The sequence below is a fragment of the Micrasema longulum genome, unplaced genomic scaffold (genome assembly GCF_059751315.1).
Source record: "Micrasema longulum isolate JH-2025_06_02 unplaced genomic scaffold, ASM5975131v1 h1tg000251l, whole genome shotgun sequence".
In the NCBI taxonomy this organism is placed as follows: domain Eukaryota; kingdom Metazoa; phylum Arthropoda; class Insecta; order Trichoptera; family Brachycentridae; genus Micrasema; species Micrasema longulum.
In genome coordinates, this window is record NW_028277456.1 from 889,584 (window position 1) to 903,699 (window position 14,116).

At 32.6% G+C, this 14,116-nt stretch overlaps 1 protein-coding gene across 4 annotated transcripts in view; it reads right to left on the reverse strand.

The window, feature by feature from the left end:
* The window catches only part of Rgl (Ral guanine nucleotide dissociation stimulator-like), a 106,977-nt gene that overhangs the window by 65,917 nt on the left and 26,944 nt on the right, over nucleotides 1-14,116 (reverse strand). Inside the window, exon 1 of one of the 4 annotated variants that reach the window (XM_088223822.1) lies at nucleotides 12,469-12,707. The exons of 2 other annotated variants lie outside the window; for them this stretch is intronic. In XM_088223822.1, the coding sequence (XP_088079948.1) occupies nucleotides 12,469-12,498 (30 nt within the window). In that variant the 5' untranslated portion in view covers nucleotides 12,499-12,707. Of the gene's footprint in view, nucleotides 1-1,262; nucleotides 1,593-12,468; nucleotides 12,708-14,116 lie in introns of those variants that run through there. One more of the 4 variants, XM_088223820.1, reaches the window with a different exon arrangement.

Below are 14,116 nucleotides of genomic sequence, written 5' to 3' on the forward strand. Positions count from 1 at the left end.
GAAAAACCCGAGGTTAAGAAAGTTTAAGAACACTAAATGATACAAATTTGATACGCTATGCAAAAGTGAGCCACGAAGAATGAGTGCACAAAAAGTGAGGTTATGCTCGCGAGGCGTGAAGCTTCGGGAAACCGAAAAAAAACAGTTGAACGTATTCTTCTACGACTGTACTATTTTGTTTGGTACATCCACTAGACGGCGCGTTTAGTCAGAGGTCATGCTCGGCTGCACGACGCACGATATCCGCCCGTGCACGGACACAACATCCTGGGGAGTGTTGTGCAAGACGCGAAGATGGAGACCAACTATAAACATTGCCGACACTAACCACAGTTCCAAATCCTTAATTTGGCCAATTACAGAAACATAATATTCTTCGAATCGCAAACTAAAACTCTGACAAAAATTTTGTATCAAATACTTTTTATATTTAAAATCATTTCGGAGTCAATGGTCAAAATACGAAGTTAAATAAAATTTTGTTCGTTGTTGCAGTTTTGTTAGAAAGATGTCGATAACAAAGAGTTTATCAAACTGATTTTATATTTTTAAATCTACCTTGATTTCACAAAATAGCCACCGATTCCTACTTGTTTAATTCCCTAGATATTTTAAAGATTTAATAGGTTACACATCGGATTGCAGTCCACAATTATTTATTTTCATATTTAATCAATCAACTCAATGCCCCACGTAAAACAGTAAAAACTTTTTATAAAAATTAAAGTTACTCGCGAGGAATATCAAAATTAATTTATGTAATATGCCAATCGTTTTGTGTTGCCGTTGATCGGGTATTATAAACATTTCAGAAAAGATATTGTTTTATATATTTTTTGTTAGTCAATAATTTAACGAGAAAATCAGCGTGAGACATGCACCATTGATCACTACAAATCATTCATAAATTAATTACAAGAGAATAAATTAGTTATTTTTAAACATTACAAGTAAAAACATTCTTTAAACACGAAACATTCTCACACGCCTCATCATTTGCACAATCAAGATTCACTGAAGAGGAAAAAACATTGTTGTACTAGTGATGTCACAAATCACTAAACAACAACATAACTACAAATAAACCAATTTGGTCAGCCGAAAGACGCACCGAGGCAATGAAAATTATCAACGATTATTATAAAAATACAAGAAGTCATAAAAGAAAACATGTTTTGTGGTACACAATAGCAAAACAAAACACATGGAAATATTATTATGAACAGTATTTCATGACTCCCGCAATTAACAATACTAATTACCAGTGTAACAATAAGACATTTATATTTACGCAAAACTAACTTTCATAAAGTTGGAACACTTATTTTAAAGCTGATTTACTTATTTAAAGTTCAAGAAAAAACATCACAAAATCTTTGGTAATGTGTAAAAACCATCGAACTTTATTTATGAAAACCACTTATAATTATTTTTGAATTTGGAAAACACGAAACAATTCGAATCGATAAGCTCCGCGGGGAGCGCACGGAAAGCGTCAGGCGTCAGTCCCGTCCCGGCAGCGGGATAAGCACCAATGCGCGGGGTGCGCTGTACGCTGTACGTGTCGCGGCGGGCCGCATCGGGCGCCGAGTGACAGCGACACGGAGAGCTGCGCACCCGAGCACACTTGGTTTATCAGCGGACAGATACAACTCCACTTAGTTACCTACTCGTAGTTCGTATGACGACGAAAAGCAATTACGATGGGCTGCTACTTCCGAGCGAGGGCCGAGGTCGGAATGTTCAACACCGCGACGGGACGCTTTTACGAATCGAAATGACACCAAAACTATACTTTTTCTAGCCAATCAAAACCACCGTTAATTTGGATCACATCACCCCTCACGTGTAAACATAGCTTTATTTAGTTTTAAAGGGGAACAGGCAAAGCTAACGAGTTAGTAAAGCGCCCTCCGTAACTGAAAGGGGAAAGAGATTTTGACATAACTGCATGATTTTAATAAAAATAGTGTAAACTAAGGGAATATACGATAGGCAACGACTAAAAACATATGAGTCATAAATTTTAAATTTCGGAAAAAAATAAGTGCAAAAAGTTAAATGATATTATTAAAATAGAATCAGGTCGTGGTCCCGTGGCTAGTCTCGTAGACTATCGGATCAAAGGTCCGAGGTTCGCACCCCGCTCTATCACAACTTTAATCCCATTTTCCAATAGTGAGCTATTCACAACTTGTAGAAAATGGTAGCTAAAACTGAATGAAATATTTGAATAAATCAGTTTTTTTATTTAATTATACGAGTATACATGGATAAGATGCGGACTTATTGCTACTGGGAAACTTTTAGAGTCAAACCAAACATAAATACACATACTACATTGATTAAAAGATTTTATTGAATTAGCGTAGTCTAAAGACGTACATGATTGACGACAAAAAACATGTGGGTCATAAAATTTTATTTTGAATAAAATTGGTGCAAAAAGTTCAATAGCATTAAAACGTTCATACTACGATAGTACCATACTTTGGAAGTTTGCGCAAGTTGCATTACAGACGAAAAGAGGTAATTTATCTTTAAAATTTCAAGAATTCAATAATTATTCGATTGTACATATCTGTGGATTGTACACCATATTACATTTTGTTTGCAAATAATACAATACACGAAGAACCCTACCAAAAACAAGTTCACCTGTTACCTGCTTTCAACGGTCAACCAAACGGACAGCGTTATACAATTGTGAGACAATCCACAGTTAAATTGAAATAAAAATAGAGCTGGGCCCCGATTACAATGGGAAGTTCACATTTATCTTCAATTTTATCTTCAAAGTAAAATTAAGTTTTCTGTATGAAAAGCAGAAAATGCATTCATTTTTTTATTTTAAACATGTTCGATTATTATAGGTTACCGGTGAAGATACTTTAAATGTTCATGCAAATATACTCATTTTTGTACACAAATATCGATTTTTCTTTATAGACAGGCTAAGATGACTCTGTTAACTTCCCATTGTAATCGGAGCTTAGATTACAACATTTGTTACGTGGAAACAAGTAGGTAACAATGCACGTGAGAAATTAAAATAATAATTATCGCTAAGCGCATACCTGTAAGAAATTCCAGGAAAAAGGGGTTTTAAAAAGTTACAAATATTATTTAAAAAGTTAATTTTTATAATCATTTAAAATAATTGGAATAAACATTTTTATTTATTTATTTATTTATTTATTTTACAGAAACAAACAGTCGACAATGATATAATAACATTAAAAAGATACGGTTTAAAGACAAACTAGCGAAGTTTCTAAATAAAAATCATGCATATTAAATTGTGGTACAACAAAAGAGTGTGTTTATGTATTTTAAGAAATTGTATTTGTATGAGAGTAAGTGTATAGGTGTGTGTTATGTGTATGTGGGAGTAAGTGTTTAGGTGTGTGTACGTGTGAGCATCATTAAATAGCAAGTGGGATCGTATCCCAGCCAGAAAAAAACAGTCTTGATGTATTTTTAAATAAATTAAGGGGCGTGTTAAATATATCAATAAATGAAAAAAAAGCATTTTAGTTAGAGCAAGAACGATAGAGGAAAGAGTGTTGTGCATAATTAGTGCTACAGAGTGGCAGATGGAACAAATACTTATTTCTTGTCACGCGAAAGGGGACATTACGATTAATTTTGAAGAGTAGGTTAAAAGAGTCTACTTTATTATTTAATAATTCATGTAAATAGCATGATTTAGATACAGTGCGTCTATTTTCAAGGGTAAAAAATCCATTTTGTTTGGCAGATTGGCTGTACGTACTAAGCGTTTTATTGTTTTTATAATCTAGGTATTTTAAAAAATTTCGTTGAACATTTTCAATCCTTTCTATGTTTGTTATGTATTGTGGGCTCCACACAACGGATGCAAACTTTGGAGTTTAACTTGGGTTACTGCGTACAAACGTGTTCAATGTGCATGGTTTTTTAAAGGGTTTGAAAATTCTTAAAATGAAGCCCAGCATTTGGTAAGCTTTTTCAACAATAGAATTTATGTGAGACCCAAACAGCAATCTACTATTAAGAATAACTCTTAAGTCCCTAATCTCGCTACACCATGATATGGAATTATCTTTGATCATATAATTATGCTCTGTGTCCGGGCGGATTAAGAATACAGTTCTGGATGTGAAGTAGAACCAGAATCCTGGACGAGTGCTTTCGACTCGACGGCTACTCTGAGTTTAAAAAAGCGTAGTGGTTGACACGTTCGCCAACCATGCTTAAGGTCCCGGGTTCGGTAAGGTCAACTTTAAATATTGATAGTAAAAAGTGGCTCTACACTGTAATATTTCATATTCCTGGACTGGCACCTGAAGCGTAAGGTTAATCACCTTACCTTCACGTAACAGATGATCGATATGCACTGCATTTGGTTTACTAATTCAGTGCCCTATGCACCATCAGGTGCGGACAGGGGACAGGTCTTTTTTATATAGGTAAAAAGTCTAATAAACAAAAAAGAATATTGCATATGGGTTGATTGACTATTACATAATACAGTCTACAGTATGTACCGAGTTCAGTGTAGCTGCGTGCAGAAACAACTCGTGTGCTTTTAATACCCTCCACTATATTGCTATTGGCTGTATGTGATAACTTCCGCATAACATGCTTTCAGTTGGGGTTTTATTGCCTTAATTAGCATAATGTACCTACATTCTTACCTGTCACTATTAAAATACTAATCTCATAGTAAATAAATGTTAAATGAATTAAAAGTATTAAAAAAAGAATATTCTACTATAAGATGATATATGTGTGTAATATTATTAATTATAAAAAAAACCAGAACTTTGGGAAAAAAAATCATTAAAAAAATCAAAAAATTCCTTTTTATATGAGGCGGTAAAAAATATTATGATTTGGAAAAAAAAATACAAAATTCAAACTGAAGGCTACGAAATTTGGGTTAAACAACTTATAAATTAAATATATGTACATTGTTATTTTATTAGACCACACATATGAATATGTTTATGAGTGCGTTACTTCAAGATAAAAAAAATGTCCTTAATAAAATACATAAAAATTTAGGTTGAAAGTTTTCAGGTACATAACTTTTTCTTGTAGTAACTGCCAAATGTGGGTTAAATATCACAAATATAACACATTTTTTTTATAAGTTTTTTTTTAAAAAACGATAAAAATAATCTAGTTATCGTGAAAATGATTCAGTCAACTATTCGTGTTTTAAAAACATCCAAAATTAAATTTGACAAATAAATTGTAATGTGGCGCACAATTAATTTTAAGAAAAAACGGCATATCAGATCTCAAACATTCTGTAATTTTTTTAATATTACTTTATATTTAAGCGACACTTAATTTTAAGAAAACTTATTATGAGTGATAAACGTTTGTACCCTGTTGGCGATTCTTGTATTTTAAGAAATTTGATATTTATTTTAGATTTCAAATTAAAAATTACGAATTTCTGCGTTGTCTTATAAAAGAATAATTTTATTTCATGAGGAAATCATTTTCACACAGATAGAGAAAAGAATGTCGCAGCGAAAACAAATTGAAATATTCACTATTTATTCAAATTAAGAATACAAATACGTGCCTAAATTTAGTTAGATTTAAGAATAATATACAGTCGGGTTCTACGTTCAAGGCGCACAGAAGGAATGCGGTAGTGGATTGTGACGCTGCGCAGTCCGGTTGAGTCTAGATAAAAATTGACTGGTCGATATTCACAAATTAATATATTGTGTTCTTGAAAACCGAGGCGCCAATTTCTATCGAAACTCAACCGGGCAGCGTCAAAATAGATTACCTCATTCCTTCCGTGCGCCTTGAACGTAGACCCTATCTATACCTATTACATCGATGTATTCTTTACTTCGTTATTTTGAATATCAAATTTATCTGAGGCGATAAAAATGCATTTATTTCAATAAAAACACGGATAAATAGTACCATAATTTTACGTTATGACAAAGTCTTAATAAACAGAAGTATTTTTTATAAAATAACTAAAAGTATTGTTTAAACTTTTTCAAACATATGGTATAAAATATTTTTACACTACTTTTCATCATCACTCCCTTTAAACACCTAATAAAGCATAGGGCACTGCATTAGTACATCAATCGCATCGTATCTTGATCATTTTTGTTACATAAAGGTGAGATGAGAATGAGACATCAGTCTTACGCTTCAGGGCCCCGATTACAATGGGAAGTGAGCAGAGTTATCTTCGACTGTATAAAAAAACTATATTTGTGTACGAAAATGAGTATATGTACATGAACATTTAAAATATCTTCGTCGGTAACCTATAATTGAACATGTTTAGAAGAAAAAAACGTACGCATATTCTGCCTTTCAAGCAGAAAACTTAATTTTACTTTGTAGATAAAATTGAAGATAAATGTTAACTTCTCATTGTAATTGAGACATAGGTGCGAGTCCAGGAACAATAAAATATTATAGTGTAAAAACACATGTTTTAAAATAAATATTTCATATCAACCATGTCGGGAATCGAACCCGAGATCTCTTGCATGGTAGGCAATCGCGCTGACCAATACACCACGAGGCTGACAGTAGTATAGTGATTAGTATCCCCGCCTGTCAAACTACTCGTACTTCTAAAACATTCAAAACTACATTTGCTTATTACACTATTTTTGTTTTTATATTTATAATAGAAATAATATTTCAAGCAAAACTTTTGATTGTTTACATTTGTGTAATTTAACCTCAAAGGTTGTATTAAACGGTTTTATTCCTTATAATTAATTTTATTTTATTTTTATTTATTTTTTTATTTTTGCACCACAACAGGCCAGGAGGCCCAATTACAGTGGTGAATTACATTACAGAACACCCAGACTTGAGAAAAATCACATTTTAATTTTTGTGTTCTCACCGGGAATCGAACCCGGAACCTTCCGTCTGTGAGTCAAGCGTCTTGACCACTACACCACGGAGGCCGCCAATGGCCGTAATGTGAACATATAAGTCTTGTGACCAATATCTCAAGTCGACCAAGAAATAATACTACACAGTGAACTTGAACTTTAAATTAAATTTAATTACTAGAGACAATTCATAAGATCATTTCATACTGCGTTTCTATGAATGGTATAAATAAAATAACAAGTCTCTTTTTAAGTATTACTAAAAAATTTAAACTTGACGTTTAAGTTAAGACAAGCTAAGTTTAAGCTTTTTTTGGCAAGAACTGAATTCAACCCTCTTGGGAGTTATTAATATTAATATTCAAACTCAAAATATTGTTAATAAATAATTATTTACTTAATTACGTCCAGAGAATATTTTTACATAGAATAAATTATATTTCTTTTTTTTATACTACCTACTGAGATCAAAAATATTGGTAAGGTTTTTTATTCAATTAATTAATCAAATTAACAATTATTTATCCTATTTTTTGTTTTGTACACAATTTTGTGAAAAGCACCTAAATTATATTGTTATGGTATATTTTACAATCAATATGGTGTAAAGTTTCCGCAAACAAAGTTTTGTAAAATTTCTATTTAAAATAAACGTAAAAATGTCATTTTTCAATAAAAAAATAAAATAAAAGCGCCATCTATGAATATTTTTATATTTTCGTTTAGAATCACCTTAACAGAGTAATTTTCGACTGTATAAAGTAAAATCGAAATTTAATTACCAAAATGTGTGAATTTGTATGAAAATTTTGATTATCTTTGTCGGTTACCTGTAATTAAACATGTTTAAGAAAAAAAAAATACACATTCTATTTTTCATTCATTCAGTAAACTTTATTTTACTCTGTGGATAACTACTGTTAACTTCCCATTGTAATACGGGCACAGATAACTGATAAATATTTTAGATGAGGACGAACGAGCGAACACAGAATAGACAATCAGATGGGATTTCTGTAAATAAATCTGATTTATTAACAATGTGTTCGATGTGCAATTTGAAGGACAGTATGAACCAAATATCTATGGACAGTGTAACACCTATATTTCGTTTACCGTACGCACAATATAACACTTTTTTATTTGCGTAATAGAAGAAGTGCGAAATTCATACTATCATGTATTAGGTGCTTGGGGATTTGTGTCAATAGCTTCGTATTTACGCACATACACACACATCGTTAGTTCCCAATTAGAACGTGTCAATGGCCGATTATCCGATTAATTTAACGTATAATTCGATACACACTACTAATCAAGGGATAAAAGGGTTGGCGGATAGGAATTGACTTGGAAAAGCTGGGAAAATTTGTCTTGAGACTAGGGAAACGACATATTATAACTGGGAAAATCGAACTAACTGACTCATTTTAATTCATGATTCATGACTCGCGTAAACTGCGGTTTATCGGTTGCATTATTAATTTCAATAACATTTCTTGGTAAACCAATATTATACGCATAAATATTTATTATTTTACCAACGGCCCACATGTGTCGGGAATATAATACATAGGTACTGCCGAAAAAACAAAATTGTCATTTTTCATGATACAACGATATCAACTTTTGTGAATAATATCTCGGGAATAATAAGTACTCGCGTAGAATCATCCTTCTTAGGATGGATTGCCTTAAAAAAAAAAACATTTTAAAAAGTACTCACGTAGAACTTATTTTTCATTGTATTGTATAATGCATAAGAATTTTTTTTAAATATATAAAATAAAAAAAACTTTGTGTAATTCTATAATTGAAGATATACTCGTATTTGCATGTGAAATTGATCGACGAATACCTTCAAATTGTATGTTTTCTAGTATATATCTTTGTTGAATTACCTTATAAAATGTAATAAATAAAATGTACTATACTGTAAATTGCCTATGTTGAAGAAAGTTGAGCATTTTAAGAATAAAAATAATCATTTATTTATGCACCCAGGCGGATGAAAAATAAAGTTCTGTGGGTGAAATAGAACCATGGACGAGTGTTTTCGACTTGATGTCTGCTCTTAGGTAAAAATTCTGAACTGGGAAAATCGAATTGAGATAAATCCGCCTCGTTGTGCAATGATCGGCGCGTTCACCTACCATTCTTGAGGTCCCGGGTTCGATTCCCGGTAGGATGGACGTGAAATATTGAGTTCAAAGGTTGTTAAAACTGAAATATTTTTCTTGTTTCTGTATTGGCACCTGAAGCATAGGACTGATCACCTTACCTTCATGTAACAGATGATCGAAATACGATGGATTTGGTTTACTAATACAGTGCCCTATGCACCACTGGGTGCGAAAAAGGTATTGATGATGAATTTTTAAATACGTTTAAAACTTTATAAAAATAAAGTATTTATTTTCATACTTGGAATTCTTAAATAATATTTTTTTTAAATGCTATAAAATAATTAAAGTATTCCTGAAACACGAGTAAGATGTTTCATTAGCAGGGTGGTCCCGTGTTATTTGGGTGAATATAAAAATATTTCAGTGAGCGATCATGGATCGCCTTGCTGTCTCTTCTTGCTATATTGCCTGCGGGTGCGATACGCCACCGATACCACACCGTACACTTACAACTTGCATCTATTTTGGAACGGGTTTACCTACATAGATAGATGCAACAAAAAACTAAAATTGGAAAATATACGTACTATATTGTACTATTGTACGGGATAAATATTTTTTATAATGTATGCATTCTTTTTCATATTATTTTGTGGTATATAAATGTGACTTTTTTATTAAAATGCCTAATAAATATATTTTTTTTTTTTTTTTACATTTTTTTTGCACCACGACAGGCCAGGAGGCCTAATTACAGTGGTGAATTACACCACAGAGCACCCAGGCTTGAGAAAAATCACATTTTAATTTTTGTGTTCTCACCGGGAATCGAACCCGGAACCTTCCGAGCGTGAATCAAGCGTCTTGACCACTACACCACGGAGGCCGCCTATTATTATTAGTTATAATCAATAAAATACTTTTTTTGCATAACCAAGACTAATTATTAAAACCATGATAAACTTCTATCACAACTTTCAGTGCAGAATTACACAACCGGAATGCAAGACGAATTAAGGTTCACAGTCTTCCTCCCAAGATAATATTATTTCAATTATAATACTGTCTTTGTCTTGAGTGATTAAGTGTGTAGGGTTAGTAGCCTTCGAGGTTAAGTTAAGAAATTTAATTAATTTTAAAACTTGTCATGATTTCATTATTATTATCTACACTAGGAATATTACGCTACGTTTAGGTAGTAAGTATATCTGATGCACTTGTTTTAAATAATATATAAAACAAACAAAAATGCACACAAAATATACGTTTTTAAATTTTATTGTTGTGTTTGTCCGGTCGAGTTTTAAACTCAATATGTGCACTTGCAATGATCGTTTATCTGGGAAGGCCTTCTTTCATTGAACCACAACTCAATCTATTAATAAGTTTTCCAGGGACTGGATGTGAAGAACGTAGTTTTAAAATTTAACGAGTGACCTCTTCTTTATTATAACTATAGGATGTACGAGTATGTACATATTTCTTTCTAAACTTTTTCATTTATTTGTTTTTTTTTTCTTTTTGATTTTTATTTTTTTATAAATTAATTTTTATTATATTTTTCATTTAGTCCAATTCGTGTTGATTTTACTGGTGATAAACATACAGGGGCATTCTAGGGATGTATTGGAATGTTACAATTGTAAAATAACATAATACATAATAACTAAACAAAATTATACATCTCAATGCAGGAATTTGCAGCTGCATGAAACTTACGAGTTCAGTGTATAGCGATATTAGCTAACTATACACTGTACGGGTTCGATATTTTTTAAACCAGTCAAACCTTAAATGGATTGTAGCGATATCAAAACGGAAATTTCTAATCTGGTACCATATCATATGCTTTTCGTTTGGTCGGCGTTGTTAGTCACCAATTTTATATATACAAATACAGTTTATTTCAAAACAGCAGCAACAAGCGTTGTCTTCTAGAAGCCATCGACATGACGTGGTCCTATAGAGGAATGCTGGTAATTACTCGGAAAGACCACATTATGGTAGAACTAGTCAAAATAGGTCAAGATCAGCAACAACAACAACAAAAAACCATCACGCCGTTTCCCCGTAGGGGTAGGCGGAGAGGATAGAACGAAACATCACTATGTATTTGCATATAGACCTCGCTTCCTCTACATTTATACATCTTCTTATGCACGCACGCCGATACTTCCTACTCTTGACATGTCCATCTTCAAGTATTTGATGGACTTGATCGTGCCATGTCTTTCTCGGTCTTCCTCGTCTTCTGCATCCATCAACATTTTTAGCCGTTTTTTCGCTGTCCATTTGCTCTACATGTCCAAAACAACGCAGCACCCGTTTCTTGATTCTGTCAACAATACATGTCTCAGCCTTACACAGTTCACGGATCTCGACATTTGTGCACCTATCATACATCGTTTTACCACACATTCGCCTGAGGGATCGCATCTCGACAGCATTTAACCTATTTTCATCATACTTCGCTCCAATACATTAGAGTTAGCACTAGAACTCCATTGTTAACTGTTAGTTTTGCCTCCTGCGATAAACATTTGTTTGCCAAAGTCGATATAACCTTCCAAAATTTTTCTCTGTCACCTCAATCAAATGCTTATTGCAGATCGTCAAATGAACTTCCTAAACTACACATCAAAAATACGTGCTAATGAGAAAGTTCAGTGCCACGGGAAATTTAATAAGAAATATATTTTTCTACATGCGGTAAAAATTAGAGCATTTAATTTTACGGCAAAGTTTCTCGAAAATGCACGAAAAAAATAAATAAGAAAAAAACCATTAAACTTCCTCGTTGGATAGGCCACATTTTGCGCCACGAATGTCTCTCGGGGTGGTATTCCAAACGCTTTCGCGGCCGTATTATCTCGTGTATTTACGTACAAAATACACAAGAAAAGCTGTTTTCTCGTGCCGCGAGAGCCGTTCAGAATAGCACCCCAGATACTGCTTTGGAAGGAACGCTAGAGGGCACTAGCCATAGACGACGACCCCGTCGAGAGAACATTGATCGAATTAAAAAAAGATATAACGACAAACTACACATAATTTGGCCAAAACTAAAGAGGAACACCTGTTTTTTATGCATCACAACAGGCCAGGAGGCCCAATTACAGTGGTAAATTACAGCACAAAACATCCAGGCTTGAGAAAAATTACATTTAATTCTTGTGTTCTCAAATTATTGAATGTCTTACCATTACACAAAGTGTAAAGAGCGACTGATGACAGGAATAAATAAAAAAAGAAGATGCGAATATTTGCTGCAAACCAACCCCAAAAGGGATTAAAACAAGAAGAAACAACTGGGACTTCGTTGACTACGACGCAAAAGTTTTACGTAAAGGAAAAATCCCGACGATCATATTTTTTTAAATCAGATCTGAAAATGGTGTTATAATGCATGGCACTGATTCCAATCGTAGTAAAATAAATATATTTTTAAAATACCTTACCTTCGCATAATTCTGTATTTGAATTTTCATCGTCACTTCACTAATTTACATATTCGCCGAATATTTCTTTAAATCACTACATAAAAAATGGGTAGGTACTAGGCACCAATGCATATTAGAATGTATTTTAATAAAATACAACTCAAACACTGTTTTGTTTACTTGTCATATATATTATCATTGCAAGTGTTTTAATTATTGAACATTCAGCTTCGTCGAATGACTATAACTGACTGCCCAGAACTTCATGCACTGTATTATTTTGCAGTGTAAATACAAGCGTAGAATTTACATGTATTGTATATGTAATTGAATGAATCAAACTTACTGTACTTACACTGCTTACCCTGTGGATATGTGACGTCAGACTATTTCAGAAGTCGAGCCGGTTGTGGTATTGATTAGTGATATCACAGAAAAACTAACTACCCATGACGCCATTATTTATCTTATTAAGTACCTACAAATGTATCATCAGTCTAATAGGTACTAAGAAATAAATACTTTCACCCTTTAAAACATTTAAATAATAAAATATTTTTTAAAAATTGTTTATTTTTTTTATGAAAAATTTATATTTACACTCCTTGAAACTGCCCCTTAAAATATTAAAACTTTGGTAAATCATAGAAACGCAAATATTTATTTTATTAAATTTTAACTGGCCAAGTATTTAACATTTTGGGGGCATTTTCAAAAGTTTCCAATATTTTTAATCAAGTTGCGGTGGAGTGGATATTAACTTATGAACTATTAAGTTTATAGAAACGTTTCAGCGCCAGCATACCGATCATATATTGAAGGTAAAATATAACTGTTAAATTTTCATCAATTATTTATGTCTAGCGGTAACACTCTGCCTTCAACAGCAGATTCGTTCACATCCAAGTATTTGATTAAACGTATGTTTTAGATCAGGGGGTGTTTGCATCAAGTACGCCACGAAATGAAGTAATTATCCAGTCCATTAGAGATACCGACGCACGTTGTTGTATGATAATGGAAGCGACCTTAATGGTAAAGGTAACTAGCTGGGTAGGTACGTAGTAGTTTAATCAATTTCCGTAAAACCTGTGTCATGTCGCTTGATCGATACAACACGGACACAGTATAGTGAAGAATTTTGTAGTAGGTAATCAACGATCATAATAAAAAGTATTTTTACGTATAAAAGTGATGATGTATGCTCGTCATACGATAAAACTGCGGCACGATAGATCTTTTCAACTTTCAAAGAAACAAAGTATATATTTTTTAAAAACATATCAAAATTGAAACGGAGACGTCACAAAGGCAAATTTTTTCGTTGCTATTTTTCATTTAATTTATTAGATTTCTTTCTTTATTAATTATATATACGTACGCGTATGTATGTTTATTTGTGTATGCATATATGTTTATGTGTGTATATGTATATTGTGTGTGTATATTTATATTAATTTTTGCATTGTTTTATGTTTACTTACTCTTTCTTCTTTCTCCTTCTCTTCCTTCCTTATTTTCCCATCCCACTTCCTTTCTCTCCTAGCGAACTGCACGTTTTGTTTTTGTATATTTTTGTTCATATGTGAAACCCGTAATTGCTCTTGTTATTTGTTGTAAAAACAATGCATTTATTTTCTATTAATATGACTGGTTTTAAAAAATG